Source organism: Mirounga angustirostris, unplaced genomic scaffold, assembly GCF_029215605.1.
Source record: "Mirounga angustirostris isolate CCGP_5_RB_7025 unplaced genomic scaffold, mMirAng1.0.hap1 SCAF_8, whole genome shotgun sequence".
NCBI classification, from domain to species: domain Eukaryota; kingdom Metazoa; phylum Chordata; class Mammalia; order Carnivora; family Phocidae; genus Mirounga; species Mirounga angustirostris.
In genome coordinates this window covers 100,350,302-100,368,176 of record NW_026991716.1, presented here as the reverse complement: position 1 = coordinate 100,368,176, position 17,875 = coordinate 100,350,302, and the positions used below count along the sequence as shown (strand labels likewise).

The 17,875-nt window shown below is 36.2% G+C and overlaps 1 protein-coding gene and 1 long non-coding RNA gene across 8 annotated transcripts in view; one reads left to right on the top strand and one right to left on the bottom strand.

Moving 5' to 3' along the window:
* The first annotated feature begins 1,551 nt into the window (after positions 1 to 1,551).
* LOC135365606 (uncharacterized) lies at positions 1,552 to 14,848 on the top strand. Its single transcript, XR_010413740.1, has 3 exons — positions 1,552 to 2,120; positions 2,546 to 2,649; positions 7,506 to 14,848. It is a non-coding gene; the product is annotated as an uncharacterized LOC135365606 (long non-coding RNA).
* Positions 4,236 to 17,875, bottom strand: part of NT5DC1 (5'-nucleotidase domain containing 1) — a 146,989-nt gene continuing 133,349 nt past the window's right edge. For 5 of the 7 annotated variants that reach the window (XM_054505516.2, XM_054505515.2, XM_054505518.2 and 2 more), the window contains 2 exons: positions 15,000 to 15,168; positions 4,236 to 6,015 (listed from right to left, as the gene is read on the bottom strand). In XM_054505516.2, coding sequence (XP_054361491.1) covers positions 5,900 to 6,015; positions 15,000 to 15,168 — 285 coding nt within the window. In that variant the 3' untranslated portion in view covers positions 4,236 to 5,899. Of the gene's footprint in view, positions 6,016 to 6,609; positions 6,685 to 14,999; positions 15,169 to 17,875 lie in introns of all 7 variants that reach the window. The other 2 variants (XR_010413739.1, XM_054505517.2) reach the window with 2 other exon arrangements.

Below are 17,875 nucleotides of genomic sequence, written 5' to 3'. Positions count from 1 at the left end.
AAGTATCATTTGGTCTGCTCAGGCCATATTGCCGTTAGTAGGGTCATTCTTCGTAATTCCCCTGGTGCCCACATAACAGAATCTCCTTGGGCATTCTTTTCCATTTCTGGGTATTCAGCTTAGACCAGACTGACAAAAGGCTTCTCTAACCTTCCTTACTCAGGGTCCCTTCTCCCCACCACTCCTGTTGCTGCTACTGCTTCTCCTTTATCTCTAGTTGACTCCAGTTTCTGTAATCAGTGTTTATCATAAAAACAAACAAAAATTACCTGTATTCTTACTGAATCCCCTGCTCCGCAGAGTCACAGTTTGAGCCCTGGATACCTGATTTGCGTCAGAGATAGCGTCTCTGGTTTGACAATCTCCAGAAATCTGAGGTATGTCCCGCACATCCGTTTGTGTTCTCATGTTACTTTCATAGTCCTGACACAGGTCTTACTATCTCCATTTAAATAGTTGAGAAAACAGGCTCAGAAAGTTGAAGTAAATGTGCCTAAGATGCAAGTCACAGAGACGTGAATTTTTTTATTTCAAGCCTAGGGTATCCTCCATTATTATAAACATCTATACTAAATTTGTCATAAAACAAAAATCGTATTTATGTGAATAATCAGGACTCAGTTGAAGTTATTCTTCATTCATGATTGGTCTTTGAAAGGGATACTTTTTTTTAACCACTTAATACAGGGTTCCATACAGTCACAGATTAAAACACTACTGAAACTTACAAATGCAATTTTTTTTTTTTTAAAGATTTTATTCATCCATTTGACAGAGACACAGTGAGAGAGGGAACACAAGCAGGGGGAGTGGGAGAGGGAGAAGCAGGCCTCCCGCCGAGCAGGGAGCCCGATGCGGGGCTCGATCCCAGGACCCTGGGATCATGACCTGAGCCGAAGGCAGATGCTTAACGACTGAGCCACCCAAGTGCCCCAATCTTGATAACTGCTGCAAAAATAAATGAAATTAGCAGTTTGTTGCCTTCATCAAAGGGAGTAAATGTACCAAAAGGACTTTAAATATTATATTTATGAAATTTAGTTGCTAGGAACTATAAAGAAGTGTTGACATTTGTATTAAATTTAGAGAATTTGAATATTTTTTAATTGATTCAACATGGTGATTGCTTTTAATAGGCACTTAATAATTTATTTTAATTTTTAAATTTTTTTTTTTAAAGATTTTATTTATTTATTTGAGAGAGAATGAGACAGAGAGAGAGCATGAGAGGGGGGAGGATCAGAGGGAGAAGCAGACTCCCTGCTGAGCAGGGAGTCCGATGCGGGACTCGATCCTGGGACTCCAGGATCATGACCTGAGCCAAAGGCAGTTGCTTAACCAACTGAGCCACCCAGGCGCCCCCTTTTTTTTTAAGTACAATCTACCCCCCCAATGTGAGGCTAAACTCACACCCAAGATCAAGAGTCTTCTGCTCGGGCGCCTGGGTGGCTCAGTCATTAAGCGTCTGCCTTCGGCTCAGGTCATGATCCCAGGGTCCTGGGATCGAGCCCCACATCGGGCTCCCTGCTCTGCGGGAAGCCTGCTTCTCCCTCTCCCACTCCCCCTGCTTGTGTTCCTGCTCTCGCTATGTCTCTGTCAAATAAATAAATAAAATCTTTAAAAAAAAAAAAAAAAAAAGAGTCTTCTGCTCTACCGACTGTGAGCCAGCCTGGTGCCCCATTCTTCTCTTTATTAAACTTTAATAAGCTTTAATCTTTACCAAGAAAGTGCCAAGGCCAAAGCACCGATAAAGTAAAATAGTCTTTTTTTTTAAGACTCTGAGAACAGGTGCATGGTATAAGAACCTGACTGCCAAGCAGTCTATGTGATATTGTAGTTGTCATTCTAATTAATGACCCAAATTCTCTCAATAGGCCCAGATATCCCATCTCCCATTAAGTTTACTTGGATCGGTTTTCATTATTCCTTTTCCATTTTGGTTTCCTCAGCATCAAAGGGGAAATTTGCTAAGTGTGCAAGGTGAATGTTTGAACCTGAATATGAAGAAAGAGTAGACCTGCTTACTAATAACTTTAGTTTATGTGGCTTCCAAGAAGAGTAGACTTCATTATATGTTTTAGGACTCCCATGGTTCTTGGTTCTCTATTTTACTCTTCCAGGTAAGTTCTATGTTATAGATCTTTGCTTTAATATTTTTTACTAAATTGTTACTTTAGGACAGAGCCTGTGTATTTCTAATCCCTCACATGTCCTAGCATGATGTGACTGTTAAATTGAAGTGTGGTTTTAGACTGAGAATTTGCCCCGATCTTTTCCAATGTTCGAAGACTTTTATGTGTCAGTCAACTAAGGGCATGAATTTTGGGGTGAAACTTGGGCTCATGTATAGACTCTGTTCCTTAGTAACAGTACAATTTTGAGCAAGGATGTTATTTAACCTCTATAAATTTCAATGTCCTTATCTGTAAAATTTTAATAATTATACACACCTCATAGGGATGCTGTAGGGGATAAATAAGGAACATGAAGTAGCCTGGTGAAGAGTTAGCACTTATAGCCGTTATTTTTTTGCCATTATTTCTAGAGACCAACAAGAGATACCTTTTTGAATTCACCCTATGTGGACTGGACCATGCCCAAGGATTTTCATGGGCAGCGCAGTGGGTCTTACGGTAACTCTGAGAAGAGGTAAGGGAATGTTACTGTAACATCACATTTAAGAAAAAGCTATCCATGTGATTCTAATATAGTCAAGGTTATTATATCCAAAGAGAGTGTGACATTCTATTTTATGCTGGTTTGTTATATACAATAATCATATAGATTTTTCATTCAAACCAGTTCAATAAATGTGTGTGTATATATGTATGAGTGTGTATATATACATATATGTGTGTGTATATATATATATATATATATTTTTTTTTGCTTTAAATACATGTATTTAAAGTTGTTGGATATGAAAATTGGTGGGGAAATAATACCTGATTTCAAGTTTAAAAAACTCAGAAGTATAGTTGACCCTTGAACAATGTGAGGATTAGGGCCCCATCCCCCATACATAGTCAAAAATCCATGTGTAATGTTTGACTCCCCTGCCAAACTTGACTACTAATACCCTACTGTTAACTGGAGCCCTTACCGATAACATTAACACATACTTTGTATATGTATTATATGCTATATTTTTATAATAGAGTAAGCTAGAAAAAAGAAAATGTTAAAATCATAAGGAAAATACATTTACAGTACTGTATCGAGAAATATTTGCATATAAGCGGACCCGTGCAGTTCAGACCCATGAATTTCAAGAGTAAACTTTAGTTGATTTTAGATTGCAATTCATGGTTTAACTGAGGTTTCTCTACCTCAATATTCCAAAAACGAAATTCTGACAAACTGTTACCACTGTGACATTCAGATCTTACCTCTGCTGATGAGACCAACAGTGGCCAGCAAAGAAAATCTAAAATCTCTTGCATTTATTTGTAGTGATCTTTCAGATGATGAATGTTTGCCTTATGCTAATATTAAACTTAAGTCCTCCGTCCATTTACACAATTTTCCTGCTTTCTTGCTTCATTTAACTTTATTAAAGAATATATAGCTTTTCTTCTCTAATATCTTTTTAACTTTTATAGTGCCATTTTTAAATTATTTTTACTTTTCAGATCCAATTAGAAACACTGGCACTTTTTAGAAAAAATGAAATAAAAAAACTTAAAAGTCTAATTATCCAACAGAAAAACAACATTCATTAGAAGAACTGACTCTGCTAGAAGGGTATTAGGAAACTTGGAAATAAAACTCTAACCTTGTCTTTTGACAAGATGGAAAAAACTGAGGTCAGATTAGATATATATGGTAACTTGTTCAGATCCCTTAGGTAAGTACGGGTAAAAGTAGGATGGGAACTTCTGATTTGAGTTCCATTTTCTTTCAATCCTTAGTGACCAAAAAAGTGCAATTAACATATTTTGGGGTTCTCATTTTTCATATTAATAATAATAGTTTATAAGCATTTAAAGATACATTCTTGGGGCACCTGGGTGGCTCAGGCGTTAAGCGTCTGCCTTCAGCTCAGGTCATGATCCCAGAGTCCTGGGATCGAGCCCTGCATAGGGCTCCCTGCTCAGCGGGAAGCCTGTTTCTCCCTCTCCCACTCCCCCGCTTGTGTTCCCTCTCTCGCTGTGTCTCTCTCTTTCAAATAAATAAATAAAATCTTTAAAAAAGAAAAAAAGATACATTCCTCTTTCCCATTGACAAAATAAATCCACATAAGGGAAAACAGCTTTATTTTTAAAGAAATTAAATATCTATTTGTATACGTCAGACAGCATCTTCCACTTAGCCCTAAGCTGACTGTGTGTTCGTTAGTATATTCCAATAAGATTTTGGAAATCAGTTTTAAATACATTACCATATACTTATTAGTAGATATCAAACAGAGCTACTGACACTGAGGAAAAAATTTCAGTAACTGTTTACCCACCCTGAGATACTCATTCCCACAATACCTTTGGGATTATTTGAGCATTTAAAAATTTAATGAAATATTTATCTTTTCACTGCATGCATCAATATGTTAAGTTCTCTGCTACAATCCAGGTAAAATAATGATAGTGACCATTGTGTTTTCTGACACTGTCCATGATGGACAGAGCGAAATTATAACATAAAGAGTAGCCAGGAATTTATTGTAAACATCTGGCTCCAGACATCTTGCCACACGTAGCTACTATTCGAGGACTATACGAAGCACATGGAACACAATAATCCTGGATTGTAATATAACTATGAAACCTCTTAAAGCATTTTTCCCAATCTTTTTTTCATTACTACCCACCCCGGAGAAAAATTAAATTCAACCAAATTAAATTTAATTAATAAATTTAACTTTAAATTCTGTTTTTCCCTAATGAGAGAAATTAATGCTAAAGAGTAAGATTTACTGGGTAGGGTTGAGCTTTGGAGGGGCACAATTCATTGCATTATCTAGTATTTTTTTCACCCCAAGAACCAATTTTTGTCCCATTGAGAATATATACCTTAAAGTGAATGAAAATTAATTATATAGCCTTTAACATTATTGGGGGGGAAAAACCCTTATGAGTAACATTAGAGGTTGAAATAGCTGGCTTCTCATTTCATTTCTGTCCCATACTGGCTGTGTGGTCTCACAAGAAATCCTCTTTAGCTCCTTGTTTTGGAAAACTTAAGAATAGCATAAAACCTGATAGCTTGGATAGCCTATTCTCACTAGACTCAGTATTTTTGGTTTTAAGTGGAAGGAACAGATAGAGATCAATTATTCTCAATTCTGGCTGCACTTTTCCTGGGGCAGGTAAAAGATGTCAGTGCTCATCTATATTTCCAGACCAATTAAACCAATCTCTGGAGGTTATGGTCTAGCTAGTGATTCTTGAACTTTAGTATATGAATCCACTAATATTAAAACACAGGGTGCTGGGTTGCATCCCCGACATTTCTGATTCTGCAGGCCTTGCATGGGGCCTGCAAATTTGTATTTCTATCAGATTCTCAGGTGATGCTGTGCAAGTGGTTTGGGGACTACACTTTAAGAACCACTGGTCTAGGCATATGTGTAAATTGTGTGTGTGTGTGTATGAATACATGTAGATATTACACAGGTGATTCCTAATCCCCAGATGAATCCTAATCTCAGAACTATTGGTATAGAAAATATTAAGGTTCTTTTCAGTTCTAAGATACTGAGATTTTAATGTAATGAGAGTTGTTGGGCATAAAGATGGTCTATACAGAAAGGAGACCTATGGAAAAAACATCAATTTCTTGGTCAGTTATCATTAAGAATTTGTTCCTATAAAGCATTTTATAGTATTTTTTGAAAGGTAACATTTTTACAGTAGACTTGCTGCATATATAGTTCTTCACTTCATTTTTCAGTAAAGACAGTTTATTTGGTTGCCAGTGTCTCATTATTTGATAAGATCAATGGAGGGTTTGGATAGTAGCCAGCTGTTTTTGAATTGCTTGAAGAAAACCTTGAAAATTTGTAGTCCAGGGGTAATTCTGGGAAAAAGAACAATTTTATTATTTTCCAGATCTCAAAAGGCCATTCATAAACATAAACAAATCAAAATTTGAGTCACTGATAATAAAACTTATTTTTTAGAATTTCGTGATTTTAATTTCTTTTGTCACCTGGATAGGTTGCACCTAACATGAAGAGTATAGATGTTTTTCTCCATAAAATTTACAATAATTTAAGTCAAGATACATTTAGAAGTTTTATAAATCATCTTCAGAGATCTAACTAGTGAGTTAAATTTTAACATTCTCTGTACAAAAGTTAACACATAAAATAGGCATGCTCATCTAATTATTTTTTTTAATTTAAAAGTCTCTCAGGCTCTACTCAGAGCATCATGTAACTGGTAAATGAGAACTAATAATCTTTTGGCCCCAGTAATAGAGTTACTAAGAATAATTTTTGAATGCTTAGATAAATAAGGATTTTAATATACACAATGTGGCAGCTTTCTCCATATGATAATCATCTCTCTCTCTCTCTCTCTCTCACACAAACACACACACACACACACTCTCACACACGTGCATGCACAGCCACAAGGGAAATTGAGAGAGAGAACATAAAATGCATACTTTATTGATGGGGAGACATTGTGACATCTTTAAATTTCTCAAAAGCCAGCCTTCAGATATCTTCTTCCCAAATTTCTTCCAAGGAAACATTACCAGAAATATTACAAGTGAAACGTTATGATATATGCCATGGTATGATACTCATTCCACATGCAGATGCTGGGCAATAATCCTTATTTCAAAATCTCACAAGTAAAACATCATTTAGAAGTACTGAGTACTTTGAAAATGACACTAGCATAAAAATTATACTTTATATTAAATGCCAGTGAGAATCATCAAGTCCAAGTAGTTAATCCTTATGAGGAAAACATTAGTGCTAGAAATAGGGAAGCAGGAACACTGCCTGTCTGATGCCTGAGAAACTTAAGATGTTGTAAACAGAAAAACGTTCAATATTAGTGAATTTCATTGGTCTTGACTGCTCAGTTAGCTGTGGTATATTTTGAGCCACACATTAAAAAGGCATTGGAAAGTAAATTGCTAACACTGAGTTTCTAAAATCATATATCTGAGGTCTTGGATTTCTGATAAGCCACCAAAATGATATAGGCTAAGAGTTCAACCAGTTATCTTTTCCTCTGTCTTTCCTATACATTTGCTGAAGTAAATGTTTAGGTTTCTGCGTAGCTATTACTAAAAGGTTAAAAATGGTTACATTATCATGATCCTTATAAACCAATCATCATTATAATGTATATATAGCTAGCAAATGCAAACTTATACAATCTATAAAGACGAGTCTTTGTATTTAAATGTCAATGAGATAACCAAACCTAACAAGATATTCATTAAGAATGAAACATTTCATGACTACAAAAAGGTTTTAAGAGGCAAAGGGGGAGTATTTGTTTTTCACCTTCTATCTCACTTAAAGCAAACATTTTCTCTTCCAGGTAGCAGAAAAGATCTGTTAAGAAATCTGGGCATTTTATAACCAGGTGAGATCAGATGACTCTTCTATTAAAACAAGGATCTCCAGACTGGGGATTCAACAAGAGGGAAAGAATGGCATCTGTTACAAGAAAGTCATTTCTGGGGCTCTTTGGAAGAAAAGAGAAAGACAAGACAAATCCTGAATTCTTATTTACCACAACAATATTCTATTAAACTCTGTGTATTAAATACACATCATATCAACCATATTAGCTAGCAATTAAATGAAGTGAGCCAAAATGAACAAATATTCTTGAACAGTAAGTTCAACATAAAATATAACAGAAACAGAAAAACTCTGGATCTTTTTTTTTTAAAAGCTATTAGCAGGATAACATGTATATAAAGATTCTATCCTCAACATGTCTGAAGCCATGGCCATCAGTATTTTTCTCCCAGCTATTTTTCTTACTTGAGAAATAAGGTAAATTACACAGTCGTATCCAACTTTACTGAATATGTTACTGAAATAATCAATTTCAAGTTTTCTGTGAGACAGAACTTCTTTATGAGAATGTGAACATAGCAGAGTGCTAACTTAGAGACTAACACTTTGCTTTCTGAGGAAGTATCCTGGACATCAAAATCAACAATTGAACATGACACATCAACTCTCTCCTCCTTTCACCACAAAAAATCGGTACATGTTTAGCTTTGTTTGACTGCTGTTAAGTCCTTAATATTTTCTCCTGAGAAAAGGTAGAAGACAAAAGCCCAGAGCCAAGTTCTTTTCCAGGGGGCTGTGGAAGAAAGCTTTTGGCAAATGAAAATGGGAGATGCACTAATGTTAATACTGCTTCTTTAAGGAGAGGTAATTACCCCCAGAAGATGGAGAGGGGGTTATTTTCTCATTCTTCGGAGAAATATTTAAATCCTAGAATAATGAAGATTCACTTTACTTTGACTTTCTTACTATTTCATAACCATATCCCATTGAACCAGTTTTTATCCACGTACTATTGCAATAATTCATTGGCTTTATCACATTACTTTATTCTCTCACTATAAATTTGAATCACTTTGAAATAAAGGAAGAATGAAATAGAAAAACTGAAAATAATAGTTTAATTCTGGGCTAGCCCCTTCCTTCAAGTTACAAGTTCCATTTCTTTTACAGGGAAATTGTTTGTAAAAGGAAGAAATATATTTAGGTTATCTTTCTATCTAATCTTATGTGTTTAGGCATGGAACGAAATGAAAATTAAACTATTCTTTTGAAACTAATGAGAATGAGATATTATTTTAATGAGGATATACTGACATATTGGATTTGTACGCTGGCATAGAGAATGGACTTTTTGGAAGGTTATATGTATTTTAGGGTTGTAATTATCATCATATCATCATCATCACCCTATCAATAATTCAGATAAATATTTTGCATTACTTTCTCTCACATCCATCCTGTGAGAGAGGAAATGCAGCTTGCTATTATCCCCAATTCAAGAAAGAAGAATCTAAGGTTAGGGGGCGCCTGGGTGGCTCAGTCATTAAGTGTCTGCCTTCGGCTCAGGTCATGATCCCAGGGTCCTGGGATCGAGCCCCGCATCGGGCTCCCTGCTCGGCAGGAAGCCTGCTTCTCCCTCTCCCACTCCCCCTGCTTGTGTTCCCTCTCTCGCTGTGTCTTTCTCTGTCAAATAAATAAATACAATCTTTAAAAAAACAAAACAAAACAAAAACGTAAGTAGACTTCTGCTTATAAACTGGAGCTAGGACAACTAGGAAAGCTGAATAAAATACAAACATCAGGGTGAAGTCACTGGAGAGGCAACCTAAGACCTGAGAACTCAGTTCCTGGGAAGGCCTAGCAAGCAGAGAGTGAGCTGACATTCTGTCACAGCTTTTTCCTTCAGGCACCTGAATTCTTCCTGGAGGCAGGGGCAGTTAGAAGCAGCAAAACTAGCAGAGCTTTTGGCAGTCTTGAAGGGGTGCAGTCAAAAATTGAGGGGCTAAGAATCTGCGGTAAAGGAATGGGTGGAGAACCGGACTCAGCTGGTTTCCTTCTCAAGCGTGTTGCCAAATTCTGAGGGGAACTTCAGGCAACTAATGAGCAAAAACATATACCTCTGCAAAGCAGAGTGGATTTTTCAGCAGTTTCCTAGTTTTAAGAAAATGGAGGGATTTGGGCACCTGGGTGGCTCAGATGGTTAAGCGTCTGCCGTCGGCTTAGGTCATGATCCCAGGGTCCTGGGATCGAGTCCCGCATCGGGCTTCCTGCTCCTTGGGAGCCTGCTTCTCCCTCTGCCTCTCTCTCTCTGTCTCTCATGAATAAATAAATAAAATCTTAAAAAAAAAAAAAAAAGAAAATGGAGGGATTTAAGTTCTGACCTTAATCAGGGGCCCTGTGAATACCTCAGACTTTCAGATACATATTTCTGAGAACCGAATTTACTATTATGAAGTAATTCTCTTTCATGTTAATAATGGATTTTTTTCCTTAATGTCTATTTTGTTTCACATTATTGTAGCTAACTCTTTCTCTTAGTTACCATTAACATGGTATTAGCTCTTGCCATCTTTTGATATTCAAACTTTCTGTGTCCTTATATTTCAGAGATGTCTTTTCTGAACAGCCCATAGTTGGGTTTCATTATTTCATTCAGGACTTTAATCAGAGATTTTTGTCATCTATACTTAATATAATTACTCAGCTTTAAATCTGTCATCTTCCTGAATATTCTCCATACCTTGTTTATTTTTCATACTCTTTTCTTTCCATTTTTGTTTTCTTTTAGATTTTATCCTAGTATGTATCTCATTACAGTTTCTTTGGTAGTTATCCTAGCGATTACAACATGCATAATACCTAACATACTCTTATTCCTTACCATATAAGTTTGATATAATACAAGGATGCTAGGGCATTTTAATTCCAACTGTCCCACTGCCATTGGCATCATTTAAAAAAAATATATTTTAATTTAAATTTAATTAACATATACTGTATTATTAGTTTTGGAGGTAGAATTTAGTGATTCACCAGTTGCATCTAATACCCAGTGCTCATTATTTCAAGTGCCCTCCATAATGCCCATCACTCAGTTACCCCATCCCCATCCCCACTTCCCCTCTAGCAACCCTCAGTTTGTTTCCTATAGTTAAGAGTTTCTCATGGTTTGCCTCCCTCTTTGTTTTCATCTTATTTTTCCTTCCTTTCCCCTATGTTCATCTATTTTGTTTTCTTAAATTCCACATATGAGTGAAGTCATGTGGTATTTGTCTTTGACTTATTTTGCTTAGCATAATACCCTCTAGTTCCATCCATGTCTTTGCAAATGACAAGATTTCATTCTTTTTGATGGCTGAGTAGTGTTCCATTGTGTGTGTGTGTGTGTGTATATATGTGTGTGTATATATATATATATACACACACACACACACCACATCTTTATCCATTCATCTGTTGATGGACATCTAGGCTCTTTCCATATTTTGGCTATTGTTGATAGTACTGCTATAAACATTGGGGTGCATATGCCCCTTCGAATCACTATTTTTGTATCCTTTGGATAGATACCTAGGAGTGCAATGCTGGGTCATAGGGTAGCTCTATTTTTAACTTTTTGAGGAGCCTCCATACTGTTTTCCAGAGTGGCCACACCAGTGTGCATGCCCACCAACAGTGTAAGAGGGTCCCTCTTTCTCTGCATCCCCGCCAACATCTATGTTTCCTGAGTTGTTCATTTTAGCCATTCTGACCAGTGTGAGGTCGTATCTCATGGTGGTTTGATTTGTATTTCCCTGATGCCAAGTGATGATGAATATTTTTTCATGTGTCTTTTGGCCATTTGTATGTCTTCTTTGGAGAAATGTCTGTTCGTGTCTTCTGCCCATTTCTTGACCAGATTTTTTGTTTTTTTGGGTGTTGAGTTTGATAAGTTCTTTATAGATTTTGGATACTTTATCTGATAAGACATTTGCGAATATCTTCTCCCATTCTGTAGGTTGCCTTTTAGTTTTGTAGACTGTTTCTGTTGGTGTGCAAAAGCTTTTTATCTTGATGAAGTTCCAGTAGTTCATTTTTGCTTTTGTTTCCCTTGCCTTTGGAGACGTGTCTAGCAAGAAGTTGCTGTGGTTGAGGTCAAAGAGGTTGCTGCCTGTGTTCTCTACTCGGATTTTGATGGGTTCCTGTCTCACATTTAGGTCTTTCATCCATTTTGGGTTTATTTTTGTGTACGGTGTAAGAAAGTAGTTGAGTTTCATTCTTCTGCATGTGGCTGTTCAATTTTCCCAACACCATTTGTTGAAGAGACTGTCTTTTTTCCATTGGATATTCTTTCCTGCTTTGTCAAAGATTAGTTGATCATAGAGTTGAGGGTCCATTTCTGGGTTCCTATTTTGTTCCATTGATCTATGTGTCTGTTTTTGTGCCCGCACCACACTGTCTTGATGATTACAGCTTTGTAATACAGGTTGAAGTGTGGAACTGTGATGCCTCCAGCTTTGTTTTTTTTCAACATTACTTTGGCTATTCAGGGACTTTTCTGGTTCCATACAAATTTTAGGATTGTTTATTCTAGCTCTGTGAAAAATGCTGATGGCATTTTGATAGGGATTGAATTGAATGTATAGATTGATTTGAGTAGCATAGACATTTTAACAGTATTTGTTCTTCCAATCCATGAGCATGGAATGTTTTTCCATTTCTTTGTGTCTTCCACAATTTCTTTCTTAAGTGTTCTATAGTTTTCAAGTACAGGTCCTTTACCTCTTTGGTTACATTTATTCCTAGGTATCTTATGGTTTTTGGTCCAATTGTACATGGGATCCATTCCTTGATTTCTCTTTCTTTTGCTTCACTGTTAGTGTATAGAAATGTAACTGATTTCTCTGTATTGATTTTATATACTGTGACTCTGTTGAATTTCTGTATCAGTTCTAGCAGTTTTTTGGTGGAGTCTTTCATGTTTTAAAATTCTTTCTTTAGGGGCAACTGGGTAGCTCAGTTGGTTAAGTGTCCGACTTTTGATTTTGGCTCAGGTCATGATCTCAGGGTTGTGAGATACAGGCCCATGTTGGGCTCCATGCGGGATTGGAGCCTGCTTAAGATTATCTCTCTCTTCCTCTGTCCCCATCCCCCAACGCCCACTCACCCACACATTCTCTCTCTCTCAAAATAAATAAATAAATAAATAAAAATAAAAAAATTCTTTATTTAAAACTCTCAGGACTTTTAAAAAATTTTTCCAACAGAAATGTTCATTTAATTTATTCATGTAGCTTATCCCTTTGTTGCTGTATATTCTTTCTCGCATTTTCAGTCTTCCAACAGGGATCATTCTTTCTTTTGCCTGAAGAACAGTACACTAGTATTTTCTTTAGTGTAGGTCTTCTAGAGATAAATTTCCTCCATTTTTGACTGTCTAAAAATACTTTTGTTGGGGTACCTGGGTGGCTCGGTCGGTTAAGCATCTGCTTTCGGCTCAGGTCATAGTCCCAGGGTCCTCGGATCGAGTCCCGCATCGGGCTCCCTGCTCAGTGGGAAGCTTGCTTCTCCCTCTCCTACTTCCCCTGCTTGTGTTCCCTCTCTCGCTGTCTCTCTCTGTCAAATCAATCATTCAATAAATAAAAATCTTTAAAAAAAATAAAATACTTTTATTCTTTAATGATATCTTTACTGGATGTTGACTACCATCAAGATTGATAGCCATTGTCTTTCAGCAATTTAAAGATACTGTTCTACTGTGTTGGCTTTTTTGTTTTTGGGAGAAGTCAGATGTCAGTCTAACTCTTACTCCTTTGAAATCAATGTTTTTAATTCTCTGGCTGCTTTTAATATTTCTTAATTATCTTTGGTTTTTAGCAGTTAACTTTGGATTTGTTTTTATTTATTTTGTTTCAGTTATTTGGACTTCTTACGCCTTTGGCTTATTTCTTTTCATCATTTTTGGAAAGTTGTAGCTATTGCTTCTGGCTTATTCTCTCATCTCCTGGGGTTTCCAATTATAGAAATCTTATTCCTTCTCAGTGTATCTCCTATGTTGCTTAGTCCCTCTTCTTTATCTTCCTTTTTTCTGTATCTTGCTTTTTTCTTTTTTTTTTCTTCATGCTTCATTCTGGATATTTTCTTTGGCCTGTCTTCCAGTGCACTAATTAACTTTTTTTTTTTTTGTAGTTTTTAATTTTATTATGTTATGTTAGTCACCATACAATACATCATTAGTTTTTGATGTAGTGATCCACGATCCATTGTTTTCGTATAACACCCAGCGCTCCATGCAGTATGTGCCCTCCTTAATACCCATCACCGGGCTAACCAATCCCCCCTCCCCCCTAAAACCCTGTTTGTTTCTCAGGTCCATAGTCTCTCATGGTTCATCTCTCCCTCCAATTCCCCCCAGCCATTTTTCCCTTCCTTCTCCTAATGTCCTCCATGCTATTCCTTATGTTCCATAAATAAGTGAAACCATATGATAATTGACTTTCTCTGATTGACTTATTTCATTTAGCATAATCTCCTCCAGTCCCATCCATGTTGATGTAAAAGTTGGGTATTCATCTTTTCTGATGGCTGAGTAATATTCCATTGTATATATGGACCACATCTTTATCCATTCATCTGTTGAAGGGCATCTCGGCTCTTTCCACAGTTTGGCTATTGCGGACATTGCTGCTATGAACGCTAATTAACTTTTTAGCTGTGTCTAATCTGCTTTAAACATCCATTAATTTTTAATTTTGATTTTCTAATATTTCCAACATCTATTCTCTTTATTGTTTTTATGTCTCTACTAAATTTCTCAGTCCTTTCTTTTCTGTACTTGGCCATAGTAAATTTCGTTCTTTCTTTTTTTTTTAATTTTGTTATTTCTGTTAGTGTATAGTCTCATACCCATGTGGGCCTAGCTATTTTTCATTATGTGCTGAACCTTATATTGTTTTTAGAAATAATATGAGTCCTAGACTGATGTTACCTTCCTCTAGAGAATATTCTCAATCCAGTTTTAGGGATTCAGCTGATCTAACACTGAGCTTTAGTTATCTTTAAGGTAAATTCAGGGTCTCAACACAGATTAAGAGAGTCCATCAGGTCCACCCCTCCTCTGGCAGACCTTACCTTCCACTTCCTATGCCTGTAGGCTCAGGAAGCTAATGAAAGGTCCATTTACTTCCCCTGGTGCCCTCTTTAGAATTAGCAAACACCAAACACTAAGGGAAAAGCAGCTCCAAAAGTCAGGTACACCTTACGTGGCTTCTTCAGGACCCTGTCCTGGTAATTTTTCCTTTTATCCTATGACTCCAAGCAGACTTAAAAAAAAAAAAAAAATCCAGTTTTTGTAGTTGGCTCCAGGAGACAGGCAGGTCCTAATTACCTAGGTTGCCATAACCTAGGTGTATCCCAAGAAAAATAAATGCCATGGGAAGATTTTCTTCTTTCAAAGGCAAGAATTCTAGTACTTACAGTCATTACTGTTTAGTAACAGCTAAAGTTTTATAAGTATTTTTCTGCTTACCTGCTATTGCCTCAATACTTGGAATTGCAATAGTGCTGTAAGTACTGATTCTCTTACAAGACCATGTATAAACCAATGAGTCTTCTGTATTTTCCAGTCCCGAAACTGAATCAATAAAAAAAGAGCCCCACTTTTTAGATAATGTATTTAGAGGCTTTGCCTTTGATCCCTGAAACAAGAGAACAATGAAACCTATGATTAATTTTCAATGTTGTAAGTTTTTCCCCCATTAAGTAAATCAAATAGAAAAACTCTAGGAATTTCAGTAGTTTACCTTTAACCAAACCAGATACTATATAAAAAGGAAAACAAAGCTTAGAAGTTCTTTCCTCCTCTGGGAGTACCTAGGTGGCTCAGCTGGTTAAGCATCTGACTCTTGATTTCTGCTCAGGTCATGATGTCAGTCAGGGTGGTGAGATCGAGCTCTGCATTGGGCTCTGTGCTGATGAGCATAGAGCCTGCTTAAGATTCTCTCTCTCCTCCCTCTGCCAACCACCCCCCTCCCATCCCGCCCAATGCTCTCTCCCTAAAAAAAAAAGAAGAAGAAGAGTATCCTCCCCTGGTTTTGTTTGGGAACCCTTTCTCATCCTTTGGGATCTGGCCTGGATGCCATCTAGGACATTTTCCTTAACTGTCCCACTCTCAGGTAATCGATGAGGTCTTCTCCATTTTCCCACCCTGAGTTTATTCCTAATATACTACTACTCATGCTAACTTTAAATTATCGTACTATTTAATTACTTTTCACTTCTGGCAGACAATGAACTATAGAAGATTAGGAACTTTCTTATATATTATTGTAACTTCAAGACTTAATGTCTAAGTCAGAGCACGGATATAAAAATTGTAGACTAAAAGATTCATTAAAAAATACTTCTCAGTATTTTATGGATATGGAATAAAAGTAAGAATTGTAAAAACTCCCATCATATCCATATAATCTGGGTTATAAAATCTGTCATCTTTTAAATTTTTTTTAAAGATTTTATTTATTTATTTGTCAGAGAGAGAGAACACAAGCAGGGGGAGCGGCAGGCAGAGGGTCCTGGGATCGAGTCCCGCATCGGACTCCTTGCTCAGCAGGGAGCCTGCTTCTCCCTCTGCCTGCCGCTCCCCCTGCTTGTACTCTCTCTCTCTGACAAATAAAATCTAAAAAAAAAAAAAAAAAGAAGGAACTGTGTGTGACTGAAGCAGAAGTCTCTGATATTCTTAGCAAAGAGGCTTGCATAAATTAAAAACAGTATATGTATATGCTGAACAAGAGACTGGTGTTAGACTGACTTTTTAATAATGAATGGTCTTATTAAGATATCTCTGCTAATCCAATAAGCTCTTATGTTTGACACTTGTGATAAAAATTTTGAGTATTGCTCTGAAAAATTTGTATGTATATGTACACACATACACAGAGCTACCAAATCTTATTTCTCAATTACAGTGTAAGTAGATTTAATTAAGGATGAATCTATATAAGAGAGAGTATTATACATATGGAAACTAAGTTATATTGGATCTCTCTTTCTCTCCATACTTATATAAATTAGAAATGATCCATTTACAGTCTTGAAAAAGGAAAAAAAAAAGTACGTGTATGAATAATCATGTTAGGGTCACTGACCACCATGGAAAAGTAAGACGTTTTCAAGAACGACAAAAAGCCCTGAATATAACCAGTTTCCTCTACCTAACTTGTAACTTATTTTTATTGACAAAACTAACTACAAAAGAGCGCTGAGAAAAAAACCTAACAAAAAAAATGTCTCATAGAAAGTAATTTGAAGGAATCTAACTCCAAACTCATTATACCTTTTATGAGAATAAAAGAGAAAATGTCTTCAAAGCAGTGGTATTCAAATATTTACTATTACTATAGATAAAACTGAAAAATTACATAGCTGCAGCAGTCGCCAAAATAGTCAAATCATCAAAGTCAAGTAACATTTCCATTACATGGTGAACAGGCTTTGAGTGGACTACATTTTTTGAAAAGGAATAACATTTCCTTATGAACTATCCTTCATCTTAAGTGGGAACTGGCTTTTAAAAAAAAAATGGTCAATTGGTTTTAATTTAAAAACTACCCCAAACACAGCAATCTAGAAGGGTAAATTTTTTCCCCCACACTTAACTCCCTAATTTTATTATTATTATTTTGTCTAATGGGTAGTAAAAAAACAACTTGGTCTAATTTTCTTATTTGTTTTTTTTTTTGGAAGATTTTTTTAGAAGGGAATGAGGACACAATTATTATTTATCGCTTTCAATGTATCTGGAACATAAAGCCAACAAACTGATACAAATTCAAACTACTGGTTCTTTTAAAAAATATGCTTTATTTTTTAGCTACCCACTGGAGTACTGAGAGAGAAGTATCTCTAGTAGGCCTAACCACATTCCCTGCCCCAGATATACTCTTCATTCTGGGAATTTCTAAAGGGTAGTGGTTATGTTCCAGGCATAATTCTTTTTTTTTTTTAAGTTTTATTTATTCAAGTAATCTCTACACCCAATGTGGGGCTCGAACTCGCGACCCCGAGACCAGAGTGTCATGCTCTTCTGAGTGAGTCAGCCAGGTGCACCGGAGGCGTAATTCTTAATGAAACAGTGTTTGTTTCTGACTGAAATGCCAAATAACTGTTTACTAAAATAAAGATTAAAGTTTATTTCATTATAGTACAGAGTTGTCTAATGGAGTGAAGCTTTAGTGAACAATATTCATCCCAGTTTCTGTTTTTCTAATCTAACTCATAGAAATGTATCTCAGACTATTTTATTAGTAAATCAATTTAAAAATCCAGACTTTTATCAGTCTGATTGCTTGCAGGTGGTATCAATATCACCATTGTTTTAATTTGTGCTTCATGGATTACTAGTGA